At 33.7% G+C, this 18,527-nt stretch overlaps 1 protein-coding gene across 1 annotated transcript in view; it reads left to right on the plus strand.

The window, feature by feature from the left end:
- Nucleotides 1-625: 625 nt before the first annotated feature.
- Nucleotides 626-18,527, plus strand: part of LOC117123659 (actin-binding LIM protein 1-like) — a 77,662-nt gene continuing 59,760 nt past the window's right edge. Inside the window, exons 1-2 of the mRNA XM_033269659.1 lie at nucleotides 626-1,040; nucleotides 17,429-17,524. Of these exons, the coding sequence (XP_033125550.1) occupies nucleotides 1,037-1,040; nucleotides 17,429-17,524 (100 nt within the window). The 5' untranslated portion in view covers nucleotides 626-1,036. The remainder of the gene's footprint in view (nucleotides 1,041-17,428; nucleotides 17,525-18,527) is intronic.

Here is an 18,527-nt window from a genome sequence, read left to right on the forward strand (position 1 = left end):
AAAGAAGAGGAATCTGCAAGTACGAAAAAGTTTCTTCAACCGGGATTCGAACCCAGGCCCTTCTGCAGTCTATGCAGAATCCTTATATAATATCGAGTAGTACATTATGAACTTGTGAGTTTAGTTGTATAATAACTCTCAAAATTAAGAGGGTAGGCCTAAAATAAGTTCTTAACTGAATATTGGATCAATTTGACTAGGCTACATGTAAAAAAGTAACTATGAAAAAAAAAAGAAAATGACTGAAAGCGGGGCAGACCCAACAGCATCATCCTATAGTTATATATTCATTTTCGTGGTGTGTTTCACGGGGATGGGGATGGTCCAGCAGGAAGGTGGACACCTTTTTAAGTGGAGTCTGGGAAACACCTGGTGGGGATCTGAACTAATCCTCTACTGCCTAAAACCTAAAGACGTTTTAACGTACTTAAAAAAAAAATCAAAATTACAAAACCGTAGGGGATGTCCTGTCCGACGGCAGTGAGGTATTGTGCGTCGTTTAAAAGACGTGTGTGCCTGGGAAAAATAAATCAAGACAATTATGCTGAGGCGCCCTCAACTTTAGCAGCTGTTTGACAGGTGGTATTTACCATTTAGACACTGATATGAATTGCAATGTGCCGTCCACTGTGTACATAGAACAAAACAAACGTTCGTCGTTAAATGTTGTGCTGTTGACAGCGTCGCTTAACCTTTTTCTTCTTGCATTGTTTACGTTGTAAAACCTTTGTTATTTACCATAATTTCTGGTTACATATTAGATGAGCAGTAGCATCGGCAAATTTGAACAAGCGTTCCCTGATTTGTATCGGGATTTGTATACAGTTAGTATTTAGCACGGGTTGTGCAGTGGGACAATTTACACTGTTGCTGCGTGGTCGGAACGATCAAACGCATGCATTGTGAACATAGATGATTGGAAATTATTGGAAAAGAATATTGCCGTTTTGATAATAGTGCTATTTTCATTCAAAGCAAACTCCAATTAAGGGAATATTACGATCGAACACGGACGTAAACAGACACCGGTATCAACATGAGTAAGTAGTCCCTTACTTTAAGTATGGGCGCCCTATCGTGCTGTGTTCCAATGTCCCCGTGGAAACCGTGATCACGGCTTGCAAAGTGTTCCCAATGCTCAGCTAACCGGGTGGTCATTACACTAAGTCGTTAGTTGGAAGGAGGTACTTGACATAAAGTCGTGAATATCAACGTTATATTTGAGCAATATGTGGAAGGCAATTCAAATTTTTCAACTTTGAATTTAGGTCTAATTATAAAATTGTAAAAAAAAGTATTTTAAACTTTTAAAACAATTGATTAAATATTATAAAATATTTATAATTCATAAATTTAGCCAGTAGGAATGTAGTTATCAGGCTGAACATGAAGAATTTATTGCTCATCAGAATTGCGTATTTACATTGGAACGCATTTCATGTTATTACTCTTGTTGACGGGTTGTTTCACGTTGGTTACAGGTACACTGAAACGCAGCATTAGTATAGTGGTAATGGCTTGTTTTTTAATGTAAATTGATTTTTGCCATACTGTACTACATTGCAAATACAGTGACTACATGCTACATGTTTCTATGCAGCATAGGGAACCTGTATTTTCTTTTCTCCATCAGCATCCCTTTTTGATACCCCTTGCCTTTTTCCATTCTCCCTTGCTTGCTCCTGGTCGCGGATCAACAAGAGATATTTTTGCCGAAGGTGTAGGCAGGCTGCACAAAGGGTTTTTAATTTATTTTTTGTGGCCTGCAACAACATTTCTGGGCAGCACACCCTGTGATCTGCCCTTTGTTCACCCTATGCACTAAACATTTGTTATAATCTTCCGAATTTAGCAGTATGTCTTTATATAAATGATATCAAATATTAAAAATGTTGATTCTTTTTTATATATCATTTAAAAATCAAGGTTTCCCCAAATATTATAATTTATAAATATAAATATAATCTCCTTAATATCTTAATTGAGAGTTGCTTGGAATTTTGCCAGATATATTCTCATAGATAGCAGCTCTTAAAAAGCTTTACACTAATTATTTTCAATTCTTGCTCCTATATTGTTACATGCTCTTAAATCTGACAAACATGATATTCAGCTGTGAAAGTTCAACAAATCTAGGAAGGTCGTCATTTCTAGCATTTTAAGCAAGATCTCAGATTAGTTTATACAATTTTTACATGATAAAATATCTGACAGCTCAATACTTTTTGTGTTGTTAATATGAAAATAAGATATTGTTGTGAATGAAATGGATGTAATTTCTGTAGATCGAGCTGTAGATAATGTCAAACCATTTTAGAAATAAAACTAAAATTTTTTTAATTGTTGAAATTTCGATAAAAAAAATATTCATGCAGAATTGTTTTATTTAACACAAAAAATAAATAAATAAATCATAAATAAGACATAATTGTTTCATTTTGGGCTGTTTTAGGATGAGTGTAGCGTAAATGATGCAGTCTGATAATATCTTAAGCAATATCAAATTGAAAAACATACTGTATTTATCCAAATAAATGCCCCATTGTGTTTATTGATGAAAAAGTTTTTCGAGGCCAGGCATTTATTCCATGGTGGCATTTTTTATTATTATTAGGCCTATTATTTATAATATTTTGGGTGTATAACGGATACGAATAATAATAATAATGGCCCTTAATTCCTCTGCAGATTTAGAACTATAACACATAATTACTGCCAAAACTATTGTGTGTGTTGAAAAAGTAAGTCCCCAGGGCATTTATTTGAGGGAGGCGTTTATTCCAAATGAGGCTCTGGAGAGGGTGTTTATTCAAAGCGAGGCGTTTATTCTAATAAATACGGGAACTGAACCATCCCCTCCCCTTCAACTATATTCCTTAACCCTTAAATGAGAGTTAATTTTATAAAGCTTTACTTTTCCAGTAATTGACAAGTGACTCAATGATAGATGAGAAATAAAAAATAATGCTGTAATAACAATAATTAAATTATTTACCGTTAGCTCCATTTTCGGGCAAGGATGCCATTAAGACGGACGTTGTAATATTGAGTATAATTACATTACCCTATAATCCATTTACCCTTGGGTCAAGACGATTGCAGTAATTGTATATAGGACCATGCTGATAAGAAAGGTGAACGGTTTCTACGAATGGATAATATTGAATTATCCCACATTGACATTAATGACCCAGCGTTAAATCAAATGTCAGTGACCGTTGCTTATCCGAAGTAATTTTTGATGAAAATGAAACTTTTCTTTGTAGAACTGAGGTGGAATTGATTGTTCGATGGACTGATAATTTTGTTATGTATTTTTTTTATTGTAAAATGATCAAATATTGTAGTATTCAGTGCCTGAGCCATAGATTCTCTGACAACAGGTCAAAGGACCCCGACAGAGTTGCTCAGAAATGGGACACTGGCTCAAAAAATGCTTTGCAAAGCAGTCTTCCTGACCAAGGCTTCTTCCCCCACGGAGGATGGTCCTGTGCCCTGTGGACACCTTCTGGCGCCATCACTGGGTATATCCATAGAGATATTATATACTACTGTATAATACCTCCATGGTATATCCATGTTTTGTGTACTGGTAACCGTCTTTATAACCATGGTTACTGATAATGTACTGGATCACTTACAGTACCTTGATGAACCTAAATTATTATTGTATGTGTAGGGTAAGCCATAGTGGAAATTTTAAATGTGGTTTAAATGTTTTATAGGTATGGTATTGTTTTCATGTTATATTTTCAAATATTGCTTCATCTAAAGCTTTGAAATTTCATCATTTTTATAGACAATGTTATCTTGTATCTTTTATTATGGTACATGCATACCAAATCTCAATGCATTTACAGTAGGAGCTTAAAGATCAAAATATGCAAACCTATGACCTAACAATCCTTCCTATTGTAACCAAGGAAACGATAGCTTTGATAAATCTGATGCCTCCTTAATTAAATTAGCGTACATGAAGGATCAGCCTACTGTAGGCTCATGCAAAGCGAGTATTTATTTATCTGTTAATTAGTAATAAATTGATTTTACAATTAAATAAATTGTTCAAGGTATTTATGTCAGATTGTATTCAATATTTAATTATAATCAACTGATCTTTTATTTAATTTTCTTATAACATTTACCAGTGATTATTATTACTAATACATACCATAATTAAAGTATATAATTATATTTTGTGACTTCAACTTCCTTTGCATTTAATGTTTGTGTGTGTTATGTTTTTTAAGCCTCTATACAAATTATGCAGTACACTGCTTTTATGAAAAGCATCATTGAGACCATTAAGTGTTTGTGGTCAAGTAATGTATTAATTATTAATATTATTCTGCTGTATATCTTTACTTTATCACACAGTATATCCCTGACTTTAAGTTAAACAGCTCACATGCTTACAGTAGGCCTAAAAAAATAAATTGTTCGTTTGCCTTTCAATGCTGAAAATTGTATAGGAGGGGTAGGTGCAAAAATAAAATTTTTTTTTTATAGTTTTCTTTATTCTCCTGTCACCAAATCTAACATATTAATCGCAATGCTTGCAATTAAGCCTGTCTGACTATTTGTTTTTCAAATGGTATTAATCAGACTATAAAAATAACCCATAATCGATATTTTGCAATGAATTTAGGCCTAGAATGAAAATACCTTACATCAGACACCAAATTAAGACAACTTTCACATGCAAAATGGAGAAAAATAAAGATCACCTTTTAAAATTTTTGAACAAAAATAAAAATTTTTTAAAAAATTTAAAACGCCTCCCGTATATTTCTGTGAGCTATGGGCGGGCGCTGGAGGGCAAACAAACAATTTTTTAGGCCTTATAATAGAGTGCTGATCAGCATATGATTTCCTTATTACAGCATGAAAAGGTGTGCAATTCATTCAAATATTCTTCAGGGTTCCGTTTCCATTTGGTATACTACTAGTACAAGATGAAAATTTTTTAATTATTTTACATTAGATCTATAGGAGTACTATATTTATTTATTTAAAAAATAACTTTAATTGATTGCTTTAAAATTTATGAAATAAATGTGTGCAGATTGGCTAATGATCACTTCATTTGGAAAAGCCATGTTAAGTGTGCATCATAAAAAATATTTAATTAAATATATTTATTATTTGAAATAAATTAAGATAATTAATTTAAAGTGTTTTATATTTTTAATAAATTAAATTAAGTAATTATCTTTTTATCATTTTTAAAATTTAGTTTAAGAAACAATTTTTGATATTATGCATTTTAATTCACATTAGAAGTCTGACTACCAACTCCCTTTAGTTGGTGTCAAATATTTCCTACTGTAATTTGGCTAATACATTTATTATTATTATAGGCCTATATGAACCATAATAATAAATTTAAAAAATAGCAAGATTAAATTATAAAGCTACATACAATCAGGGAGTTGTTATACAATATACTCAAAATTCCATTGAAGTATTGACTGAATCAATTATTGTTTTTTTTTTACCTTTCAACTTCAATCATAAAAAAAGTCTATGAAAGCTGACATTGTGCAATGTTTGCATTTCTTTTGTGAAGGGAAAATAAACAGAATTTATTGACTCAAATTCATAAATTAGTAGACACGATGTAATATTGGATGAGAGGTTTCAATGAAGCTGTAATAGGCGTACAGTGAGTACTGCACAGTACCTTACAGATGTTGAGAAATCAATGGTTATTAAGCAAAACACCAAAAGACATCCACCTACTTCTATCCTCATCTTAAAATAGCTGTCAAAGTTTTGTATCGTTATATAACAGATTGTATTTTTTTTTTATGACGTGATGATAGATGATTTAATTTGTATTGTACTGTTTTTTTCAATTCTGCCTGGTTTCAAAGCTGAAGAAATGCAATTTAATAAACTTGTGCACCATGTTTTCATGATTTAAGATATTGTGGTCCTATATTCACTGGGAATATGGGTTGAGGAATTGCCTGTCAGTGTGCAGACTAGTCGTCGCCACTGAGCGAGAACCAAAAATGCTTGAATAAACGCCTTTCTCAACACTTACCTTGAATAAGCACCAAATTAAGTACAGTATTCTTTGACAAACTAATTTTGCTACTGTATGTGCCGCAGAAATTATTTTCTATTTATATATTCAGTTTGATTAAAAGTCTTTTGGTTTTATTCAAAAGTATTGTATGTGGGCTATTACCCAACATGCTTATTTAATACTCCAATAATTTGTAGTAAAGCATCGTTCTCAAATTACAGTAATGCCTCTTGAATACTGAGCTCTGAAGCCTCTAATAAGTTGGTGCCAGGGCACTTTATTTGGGCATTACATGATAACTAGAATGGTTTATGCACAAGAAAGCTTAGATGGTGATAATGATAATGGTGATAATATATTGTGTAGTTATTTATTAATACAAATCACTAGGGATCTTGTACATCCGACCCACTAATCAGCATAATACAGGGGATATGTGTTGGATTAATATTTGAGTACAGTTGAAATATTACCATATATGATAAATGATTAATGAGTTGTGCTGTTATGTAGATATGCTATAAATAAGGTAATAATATGATTTATAGTGCTGTCAAGTCACAGGGGAAGGTGGTATATTTGCAGAAAAGTTTATTCACCTAGAACTATTAGGGTGCCTTCGAGCCAGAAAAATATCCATGCGAGGTCCGTGTATTTACACGGAAGTTAAATGCAGTGCGTGGTCGAACGGGGGTAAGATGTAAAAAACATCTGGAACACGCTCGCCTATTTTGACCACCAAATTTAGGGTTATAGAACCGTGTATCGCTGTCAAAGGCCATTATCGCGACCATTAATCATGTTTTAATGACTCTACCGTCTGGCGGTCGCTGATTGTAAGCAAGGGCAGCTTGCAGAACAGCCTGTCGGTGGGCCCTTCTTCGCCTTCTCTTGTGTCGCATAGCCGTGAGATTTGCCCCATTCTTAGCATTTATTCCATCAATATAAACCCGCATCATCGTGGTGATGATGTTGGACAGCAGTAAAATTACCTGCTGATCAAAATCTTGTCGAACAACGTGAATGAATACAGAATAACAATCGAATATTTAGCGAAGTGCAAGTGCGTGAAGCGTGGTTAAAAACGTAAATATTGCGTGGCATGATGGGATATACTCTTGCCTCGCTGACCTCAAACGAGTATTTCCGGGGTAAATTTTTACACGGTTAGACAAGATAAGTTTGTGCTCGAATGCGGGGACCCCTCGTGGTGTAAAGCCATGCATTTACCTGTCATATACACGGAATTTAATAGGTGTGTATGGCTCGAACGCACCCTTAGAAGAGCATATCTACTTTCATTCATGTATGAAAAATGAAAACATTCCAATCGAGTAATTATGATTTTGCTTATGTGTAGCACACCCTCATCTCACCAATTTCCATGTGTCCACCACATTTGTTGTTGAAAATAATACATTCCGAGTTCTCTCGTTGTATGTCTGTGAAATGAGGGAAGGGAAGAAGCAAAACTGTAGTCAGTGACAGTGCCACAGATGCAGCGGTCTCCCGCAAGTTACAAGAGTCTTCTGGCTTTGAAATCAGGATGGAAAGCAATACAGTATATTCCGAAAACCAACCCATCTTCTACAAATTCTTTGATATTGATAGGATCCCGGAAGTCAGCTTGCGATGGGTATCGCCATGTGTAGCAACATATAATTAGGTGTGCTAAGTAAACTTCATTTCGTTTATTTCAATACAAATAATAAAAACAGACTATTTATCCGATCTCCGGAAAGTGATTTCTTTAACTTGAGACCCCTGCTGGTGAAAAGAGGAGTAATCCCCAGTTCATTATCTTCCCCCAACACTTCTTTTTCTAGCTGCCACCACAGAAACAAATTACAACACATATCAGTATTCAGCTCCTGATCTAAAATAGCAACTTATGTTTCTATGTATTGTATTATATTTGTATATTATATTTTTATAATTTACATTATAATTTGAATGACTGGCTCCTATTTATTTATAAATAGTATTTTACAGTACTTTAAACTTACTGGGTAGAATGGAAATGGAAAGTGAACATTCACAAGAATAGCAATTTTCTTTGAATGCATTCCTTAAGAAATACCCCAAACAATACGATTTAAAAGCTTTTTTTTTGCGTGAACATTAGATGTACTTGATTGCCTGCCTATTCACAATCTCTCCATCATCACATTAAAGTGCTCACCCACAAGTCGCAAATGTCAAAGTTATGCGAGCAATTAACAGTCAGTGACTTCTTTTAGATAAGATGCATATGACACTGCAAAAAGTATGCAACCAATAACTGAATAGAAATTATGATGTTAACATTTTCAGAAGGCATGATAGGTCATAGAAAAAAAAGTTGATTGTCCGGGATTTCTGTAAAAAGGAAGTGAAACGTCCCTTTTTTACTTTATAAACTTAAACCAGCTACAGCAGAATATTTTTGTGCTTGATGGATATGTTATATCCATGGATTAGAGTGCTACAACATAATAACGGTGAAAAAATATAAAATTATGAAGGTACAAATAAATATTTCACAGAATGTTTGCACTAGAAAAGTAATTTATGATGACTAGAAAGATGAGCGTGGGATGATAACTGTACCTTTTTATGTATACTTTCTTGGAAAATTTTTTAAATATTAAAATTAAAAGTCTAATTATTACATCACACCTGCTGACATTTAAACTATATAAAAAGTATTTAAACTAAAAAATAATTACACGCTCAGAAACCTCAAGCAAGTAGTGATTTATTGTTGGCCCATGGTGCTTTTAATATTATGTAGTGTTTCCTTGTGTGTCTGTTTTTGAGAATGTTGTAACTAAGTTTTGTTCACAGTAACATTTTATTTCAGGAAAAAGGATATAATGGCCATACATACAGTACACTATTATTTCACTTGCATATCTTTCAGAGGCCAGTGATCAAATGTTTTTCTGCACATTCTTTAGTGCCATGGGGATTAGAAATATTCACTAATATATCAGAAATAGCAATACTGCTATAACTTATAAGAAAGCTATTATACCATTAAGGGAAGTGTCATATGAGGAATGTAGGTGATTATTTTTACAATGACGATTGGAAATAGATGTCGTCTTTATTTATTTTCAATCTTTCGACAAGAACAAAAAAGGTTGAACAGGGGTGCCGAGAAAAAGCACAAGTTAAAAAAGCTGTCATCAAGTGATGTTTAACTGAACCTGTGCCAACAAAGATAATACAAAACAAAACTGTTCACATGAACAATGAAAGGGAACAAGTATAACTAAAAGCTGTACAGAAAAAAATGTATAATAGAAAGAAAATTATAATAGTTAATCCGTTATATTCGTCGAAAATTAAAAAAAATGCTGTTATAAAAATGTAAAATATTCAATATTATTATTATTCTAAATTTAACTTATTATATTATAAATATTTATGTACAAATGTCACGTCCAAAAATACAGTATTCACCAATCGTGATTACATATAAACTGTAATATACAACCATCAAGAAAATAAGATAAAATTAATATTCATGTACAGTTGTCAAGTAGAATAAAGCAAATATTATACATCAGTAAAGTGTTCCTTCAAACTGAGTTTAAACCTAAAAATATGGCTCCTCAGTAAGAATATTTCTTATTGTAACATCAAGTTCAGAAAAGGTTTTTGGAAGTCTTCCTACCTCAGAATATTTAAACGCATCAGTATGGAAATTATGTCTCGGTGCCTATTATTAACTTCAAATGAATCAACATAACCCCTCGTAAAATCAGATGTTCATTTTCTGTGGGTATAAGAATTTGTACTATTTTGATTTGAGACGGTACACTACCCAGTGGTTCCCAACCTTGGGGTCCACGAAAAATGAATGGGAGTATGCCAAGTCAAATGGGTTCGCAGCAGGTCTGCCAAAAAAAGAAACTATATTTTATTCTTAATTACGAAGAAAAATATTTTTTTAATTAAAATTTCCAGTTGAATGCTGATTAGATAGAAAGGTCCAAGCAATTCATAATTGTTTTCAATTTTTCTATTTTAGTAGATCATCAAAGCAAAATGAGAATAGGCTTATGTATTTTTCAAGCTCAGACCTTTATAAATGACATGAATAATTGTCTTTCAGTGGCGTATCAAGAAGTCTTGAATTGGGGGCTGATGGGGGGGCACGAAGGTGAAGTGGGTGGGGGCTCAACGATCATTTGAGGGGTGCTAAATCGCAAAATATACCGTAATGATTTTAGTTGATTTTGAACTACTTGACCATGATTTTTTTTTTGGGGGGGGGGGAAACTGGGGAAGCGCGATTAATTTTTATGGAGGCTCCCCCGCGCCCTCCCCTGGATACGCCACTGTTGTCTTTGTACACTATTATCATGTCAAGAGTGTGTTTTTTAATAGTTTAATATTTATATAGTGATTTTTCTTTTCAATGGACAGTTAATTTCCATTGTACATGATATACAGTCATTAGCATCAAAATCTATAATAATATAAATATACCAGTTTTTTATATTGCATTATGCCCAGTAAGTGATGCACTTTACTACATGTAGAGTGAAACTGTATGGTACGTCAGTGTGTTATCAGGTATTTAAAAGTTTATCTTGTATGCATCTTGTTATGAGTAAATTTCATGATTAAATTTGTACTGTCAATAAATGCAAAGTGCAACTAACACTCTAGAGTGTAGAATCAGGATTTCTAAAATATGGTTACTGAGCTGATGTGTAAGTTAGTCAGTGGCTGCTTTAGGATATATTTTTCTTGGGTTGGGGATGGGGGTGGGGGGTGGGCTGAGCTCTCCGACAGGGGAACTTGAGCTTGTAGGTCTGAGACGGGGGAATGGTTTGAAAGGGTGTCCCTCCTCCTCCCAAATGAATTTTTTTAAAGAATAGGAACCTCTGGATGGCCAGAAATGTCGTTCTCAGACTGTGACAGACATGTGTTGGCTTGGCGTTGGCCTATTTTTATATTTTTTTTAGTCCGACTGCCCGACAAGCTCTGTCTGGTGGGGGGGGGCTTGACCTGTCGGGTAGGGGGCTTAAGCCCTTGCTGCCCCCCCCCCACCCACTGGCACCGCCACCGAAGTTAGTGTATAGTAATCAATTTTGCATTTTTGAAAGAAAAAATATTATTCTGTTTAACCCATTCCCTAAGAATTCTGCCACTTGAATGCGTGGAATACAATGCAATCTATAATGTATAGTACATGTATGCGGAAAGCTATAAACTGAGAGAATATTGAGACGTTTTATTACTATGGAAGATTACATGTAGAGTGAAACTGTATGGTACGTCAGTGTGTTATCAGGTATTTATAAGTTTATCTTGTATGCATCTTGTTATGAGTAAATTTCATGATTAAATTTGTACTGTCAATAAATGCAAAGTGCAACTAACACTCTAGAGTGTAGAATCAGGATTTCTAAAATATGGTTACTGAGCTGATGTGTAAGTTAGTCAGTGGCTGCTTTAGGATATATTTTTCTTGGGTTGGGGATGGGGGTGGGGGGTGGGCTGAGCTCTCCGACAGGGGAACTTGAGCTTGTAGGTCTGAGACGGGGGAATGGTTTGAAAGGGTGTCCCTCCTCCTCCCAAATGAATTTTTTTAAAGAATAGGAACCTCTGGATGGCCAGAAATGTCGTTCTCAGACTGTGACAGACATGTGTTGGCTTGGCGTTGGCCTATTTTTATATTTTTTTTAGTCCGACTGCCCGACAAGCTCTGTCTGGTGGGGGGGGGGGCTTGACCTGTCGGGTAGCGGGCTTAAGCCCTTGCTGCCCCCCACCCACTGGCACCACCACCGAAGTTAGTGTATAGTAATCAATTTTGCATTTTTGAAAGAAAAAATATTATTCTGTTTAACCCATTCCCTAAGAATTCTGCCACTTGAATGCGTGGAATACAATGCAATCTATAATGTATAGTACATGTATGCGGAAAGCTATAAACTGAGAGAATATTGAGACGTTTTATTACTATGGAAGATTCACGATGTATTGTCCCATGAAAATATGGAAAAAAATTAATAAACAATTATTTTTAACATGTACTTTGCTCATTTTTTAAGTAACATAAGATTACCAACTTGAACATAGAAATTATTGAAAATGTTACCCATAATTTTATATTAAAAAATTATAGAAATTCTTATCTAGTATGAAAATCAAGGTAAACATTTTATTAATTCAATTATGTCTATGCTTAAGTTAATAATTTTAAAAAAATGATTTTAGAGTTTTGGTATTTTGCGTGGGACAATATCTTTAATACAGTATTGGAATAGACTTACCTCACATACTGGAATTATGTGTAAATTCACAATTATGTATATTCATAAATTTAAGAAAAATTCATAGAATTATGATAATAAAACCATTTAGCTACCAGGATATTCCTATTCTGGCATGTATTATTTGTATTTATGAGAGAGTAAATATTGAAACATCCGGAACTGATTGCTAAGGGAAGCTACGGTTCACAGGAACTTCATAATTTGTCAGTCAGGATGGGTGTTCTTAAATCAAAAGAGATCACATAATATGTTGTAATAAGTGTAAGTGTTTTAAAAAGCATTTCCCTTGATGCAATTTAAAATAGTAATCACATCAATTTTTTTGCCTCTTTGTCGTCAAATTGAGAATTTACCTTGAATCAAGGATAGGGATATTGCCAAGGCTACAGCCTACGTTAGCTTATTACGCGATATTAATCTTCAAATAAATTGATTGGGCAATATAAAATGCAATATCTCATTTCAGGATATGATTCATAAACATATGCTATTCATAATCATTTTAATTTATAGTTGATTAATTTTGTATATTTTGTCAAAAAAATGATTAGTGTATCATCCTCACCCGCATGTTTCTATAGTATTTAAAAAAAAAAAATTTCAGTAGTTTTTTTTTCTATTTTTTCCATTTGTTTTTAGTAAATAATTTTTTGTATATTGCTTGTATTATCTCAATCATGTATTTAATTTTGAATATCATTGTTCAATACATCAGCAAACAACTCAAGGTGATATTTGGCTTTAGCAAAAATAAAAATAAGCTCCCAGCGGAATCGCGTGTCTACTGCCTATTATTGTACATTACTGTATCTTGTACTGGATCTCAAAAACTACTACCACGTTCTAGAGGGCGTTCTTCAAAATACCATAAAACGCAAGTTGTTTGAGTTTAGAACTCCATTTTTTTTCCATGGTGCCCAGCTACCTCGTGGCTGGGGCACCACTGGTTAAGGCATCTTCTGGTCCTTTACCATTGGGCCGTGTCCGGCTAGAGATTCCAGTGAAATATGGAGGAACACTTGTTGCAACTTTTTGCGACGTTTAAGGATGTATTATTATGTTTTATACACATGTATATTTTGCTGCTTAAAAGCCCCACTCATTCCATTTTGAGAAAAATGATGATGAATATCCCTGGGCCCCCTTTATGTCTCAGTACAGCCCAAGGCTTTAGCAAATAAGAAGTCGGAGCTGTTACTCTACTGCCAGCCATCCTTGATTCTATATTTCAAACTTTATTCATCCATCCTTAGGAATGAAATTTTATTATGAAGTTTAAATCCTATCTTTCACTAAATAAATGTAAGAAATTTAATTCAATATTTGAATTGCTTATATGCAAATAAGTTATTACCTGTTGTACTGTTTTATATTATTTGTGACCGGCTCCGGAAAAAACCAGCCATTTGTAAAAAAAAAAAAAAAAAAAAAACTCCGGAAAAAACCAGCCATTTGTAAAAAAAAAAAAAAAAATCAAAATTGAGTTTTTCAGTGTGTTTAGATTCTGTGTGAATTCTTCTTTAAAACAGTGTTTATTTGATGGAAATTGGTTGAGTATTAGCGAATTTATGAATTTATGAATATTAATTAATTAATTATTAATTTAATATTTAATATTTCTTTTATTTTATTTTTTAAATGTTCTTCAATGTGTCTTCTTTTATAAAATGCAAAAACCTGAATATGTTCAAAATTCTGATTAATAATAATAATTGTCGGCATATAACGCATATTGTAGACTAACCTCTATGCGCTTTACATTTTTACCCCGGTCACTGGATCAAGCACATGGAACACAACACTCATGCCCCATAATGTTGCAGCTTTAATCAGCACATGGTTGTGTTTGAACCTACCAGGTACCCACTTGTACTCCTGGGTGGAGAGGGACAACCGTAGATAAAGTGCCTGCCCAAGGACACAAGTCGACTTGCACAGTTCTCAAACATTTTGGGTACTTTGGATATAGCGACAAACAACCAGTTTTGCCAGAGCCGGTCACATTTTACATGGTCCATACGAAACTGGCTGTTAATCTTCAACAGCGTAAATTGTTGAAACTGAATCGTTTCAATCTGTGTTGTATTGAAAGTTGATAACTTGCTTGATCCTTTTAAATAAGCAATTTAAGTACGAATGGTGTTTACACCGAATAAATCCAATCCAATCCAATATTATTTCCTTTACAACAAGCTAATGTATGCCTACTTAAGTCACAGTTACAATATTGATGCATGAACTTCCTTTTAAATTAGTTTCTCACTGTCAGATCCTTTTATATTATGTTTGTTATGTAACTGCAAATATGTTATTTATCATGTCACTTTAGAACAGGATTGTTTTGTTCATCTATGCTGAAAAGGAAAAAAAATATTGATTAGAATTTATTGGAATGTTTTTAAATACCTTTCATTTATGTAACTGCAAATATGTTATTTACTGTATCATGTCACTTTGGAAAAGGATTGTTTTGTTCATCTATGTTGGAGAAGGGAAAAAATATTGATTAGATTTGATTGCGATGTTTTTAATTACCTATGTTATGGAGGTTATGTATTCACCGCTGTGAAGATTATGCAAAAACTATGAATGGATCATCATAAAAATTAGTGGAATGGTACATAATAATTGTAGAAAAAAATGAATTAATTTTGGGAAAAAAAGTTTAAAGAACAAAGTCAAAGTCATGGAAATTCGATTTTCGCTTCGATCATGAAAAGAAAATAATGGAATCGCCTATCATACACAGCATGCGTATTGTTGATATTATTCAGGTATAGGGCGGTATGCTCCGCATACCCTATTATTGGTTTATGAACTCTATGGAGTGATGACTCTCTATGTGGTTTCTTTCCATATTTTATGACTGACTGTACATGTCTACTGTAATAATAATAAATCTTTTTTTGTCCTCAATAATTGGAAATCAGAAATTTGGGCTGGGGTCGGCCACTGGTGACCCGTGGCAGCCGCAGTGCAGTGCCACTCAAATTAACTACAGTATACACCGGATACAAACATTGTCTGACCAGCCTAACTTTCAATTCGAGGAGCCAAGCGATCGGACTCCAAAAAGTTGATCTTGAATTAAAGCTCTACTGCATAATATCAAAGCCACTCTTACATGTACTGTAGCATACAATCATGCTGTGAACATTGCATGAGAGTTAAGGATGATAGGTGTAGGCCCTCCATACTGTAAGGCTTAGAAATTACTGATGGTAATGTAGCCAATCACATATTGCCATTTTTAACAAATGCATGTTAATAAAGTACATGCTCTCTTTTTAACAGAATGATAGTACAGAATAGGGTTTTTTTTGTAATTATCTTTTAAAAGAATATTGAATATCATCATCGTCATCATCAGTCTGTTTTCCTCCTGCATGTGAGGGTTAATAATGATGAAAACAGGTGGGGATAACCAATTTAAATGGATTCTGCACTGGTGGTATAAACTGGTAACGTTAATAAATAAACATCCAATTAAAAATGGAAGTGCATGATGCAATTGAGCTTGTCGTGAACTTTAGAAAGCATGATCAAATTACAAGTTTACTTAATATGTTCTTATTTCATGTCATCAAGTTTTTTTACTAGGGCATGAAAACTATTCCCCTGTTGAAAAGTTCATAATTAACTCATTATTACAATTTACATTGTGGGTTAATATAAATTAGATGCAAATATTATATGTAATACCACCCATGAGAATTTCAATTTTTAGTTTCTATTAAGAAATAGGAACCAATGTAATCTAAGTGGTGTATGTAGGCTATGTGTGTGCGTACGTGCGAGCGGATGTATCTTAAACCTACGTCATCTCAGTTTATTTTTAAACACAATTGTACGTTACGAATTGTTGCGTGTAGCACTGGTCATTTTTGTATAAACATTAAATCAGTATAGGCCTATGCCTGTATTCTTTAACAAATGGATTAATTGATTGATTGATTTATTGATTATATAACATGTTTTGTAGGCCTACATATACACTAGGTACATGGAGACATAATGTCAAAATCCTCAACTTGTTATCAAGTGACAGTTTTAGTTAAGCGTAATATTACAGATTTATTGATGTCGTCTGCAATGTCACGCCTCGTTTCATTCAAAAGAAAAGCCAATAATAAAGTATTTAAAACGTTGTCAGATCACACTTTACCAACATAGACTTGATGATCATATTGCAACACAGACAACTGGACTTCATTTATAGCTGTTGTGTGTTGCATATTCCTGTTAGAAGTAACGACCACTACAATGTCAATATTTTTATGTAAAATTAATTAATAAATTGGCATCTGTTCATAAGCACATAAGCAGTGGCATACATAGGGGTGTACTGGGGAATAAGCCTCCCCCCCCCCCCCTCCAACAAAAAAGCTTGCATCCTCTTACAGTACTTTCTCCTCCCTCCCAAATTAAAAATGTTTGAAGCAAAAAAATCCTGCTCAAGTAGTTAATAATCACCTCGTGTAACCTTTATTTTGCAAGCTAGCGCCCCCACTTAATCATCAAGCCCCCCCCACTTTACCTTTACCCCGCATGTCAGGACCCCCAGATACGCCACTCTAGTTAGTATAGCCGTGGGGAACCCATGAATTGAAACCCTGAGCTTTTTTTTAACAAACTTTGGATGGGCTTCTTTTTGAGGCTACTTTTGTGAAGTAAAAAGGAGGTGGGGTGGCTCTTTCTCAAAATGAATGCTGTAAATATTTTGAAATTTGTACTATAAAAATATATAAATAAGGCCAACTGTATCACCAATCTTTCATGGAGTATATTACCGGCATTTAATCACCTAAAACTACTATATAAACCAAGCACGTTTTAATTTATTTTGTTTTTTTGTAATTTATGTACATTGTATGTACTCTACTATTATTTCAAGGCTAATTTTGCAAACTAAAGAGGGAGGCTTCAATTCGAGATGGAATTCTCGAGACCATTGGGCTCAGATTCTTAAAAGTAGAGATTTTTAATTAAAGAATTTTTCATTGATTAAATGGATTTACAGTTATGTTAGCTCCCACTATACCTATCATTCTGTGCTAGAATGCTTCTTTAAACAGTATACAGTGTTGATTGAATAATTATTTATTTATTTATTTTTCAGAAAATGTAACTTGTCATTCATGCAATCATCTTTGTGTTGGAGAGGCCTTGCGACACGAGAACCATTTTTTCCATCCAAAATGTTTCAAATGTGAAGGTTTGTAATTTATGAATTTCTTGTAAATAGTTAATAATAATAATAGTGCCAGATATTTATATAGCGCTAATTCCATATTGAATGATCAAAGGCTCTGGTCACTGGATACAATGGCAAACCAGAGCACCATGTGCAACCTTCTCTGGTCCCTGGGGAGTGTACCTAGATGTGCGCTTGTACTCCGCGCATGAAACTAGTACATTCAATGCCACAACATCCTACCAGAGTGAGAGACAAGCGACTTGGACAGCGAGAGTTTCTAACCCCTGACCTCAGGGTTGGGAGTCTAAGCCACAACCAATGTGCCAACCGCTTTTACAATAGATAAGGTAACATTTTTTGTCATTTACACTAAATACATATTTTTCACAAGGTGCTGACTGAAAACAACAGCAACAACATGTTGTGTGCATGTTTCACATAATAAATCAGAGCTGTTTTAAAGACAAAAGGGATGTGTGCATTTATTGCTCAAAACATTACTAATACTGTATAACTAAACATTCTTATAGATGATCTAACTTTAAAATTAACTATTATTTCTTTAACATTTAGTTTGTCAGATGGATACTGTAGTATTGTATCCATATGGCAGAAAAAATGTGTTTTGTTTACTCATCAAAGTCATGCTCCGTAGGGAAAACATTTTTGATATGTTGTAAAACTGATTTTTATAAGACAAAAAAAGCATATTTGACGGAAAAACTTGCGAGTGGTTAATGAGATAGAGATTTCTTGAATATTGAAAAACTGGGGGTGGTTAATTCTGTTTCTTTCAAAAGTTTTTTGTCAAATATGCTTTTTGTGTTTTATAAAAATCGGTTGCACAACATATCAAAAATTGTTTTCCTTCGGAGCCTGGCTTAAAGGGCACAATCTATCAGTTTTTTAGTTAGTAAATGTTAGATGTCTTGAGTCTATCTACTATACAATTTAATGTGTACTGTATATCTAGATTAAATGCTTTTGACATACATTCACATTGAAAATTATGCTACAGTAT

The sequence above is a fragment of the Anneissia japonica genome, unplaced genomic scaffold (assembly GCF_011630105.1).
Source record: "Anneissia japonica isolate Jap-2015-1 unplaced genomic scaffold, ASM1163010v1 scaffold287714_len2871179_cov188, whole genome shotgun sequence".
In the NCBI taxonomy this organism is placed as follows: domain Eukaryota; kingdom Metazoa; phylum Echinodermata; class Crinoidea; order Comatulida; family Comatulidae; genus Anneissia; species Anneissia japonica.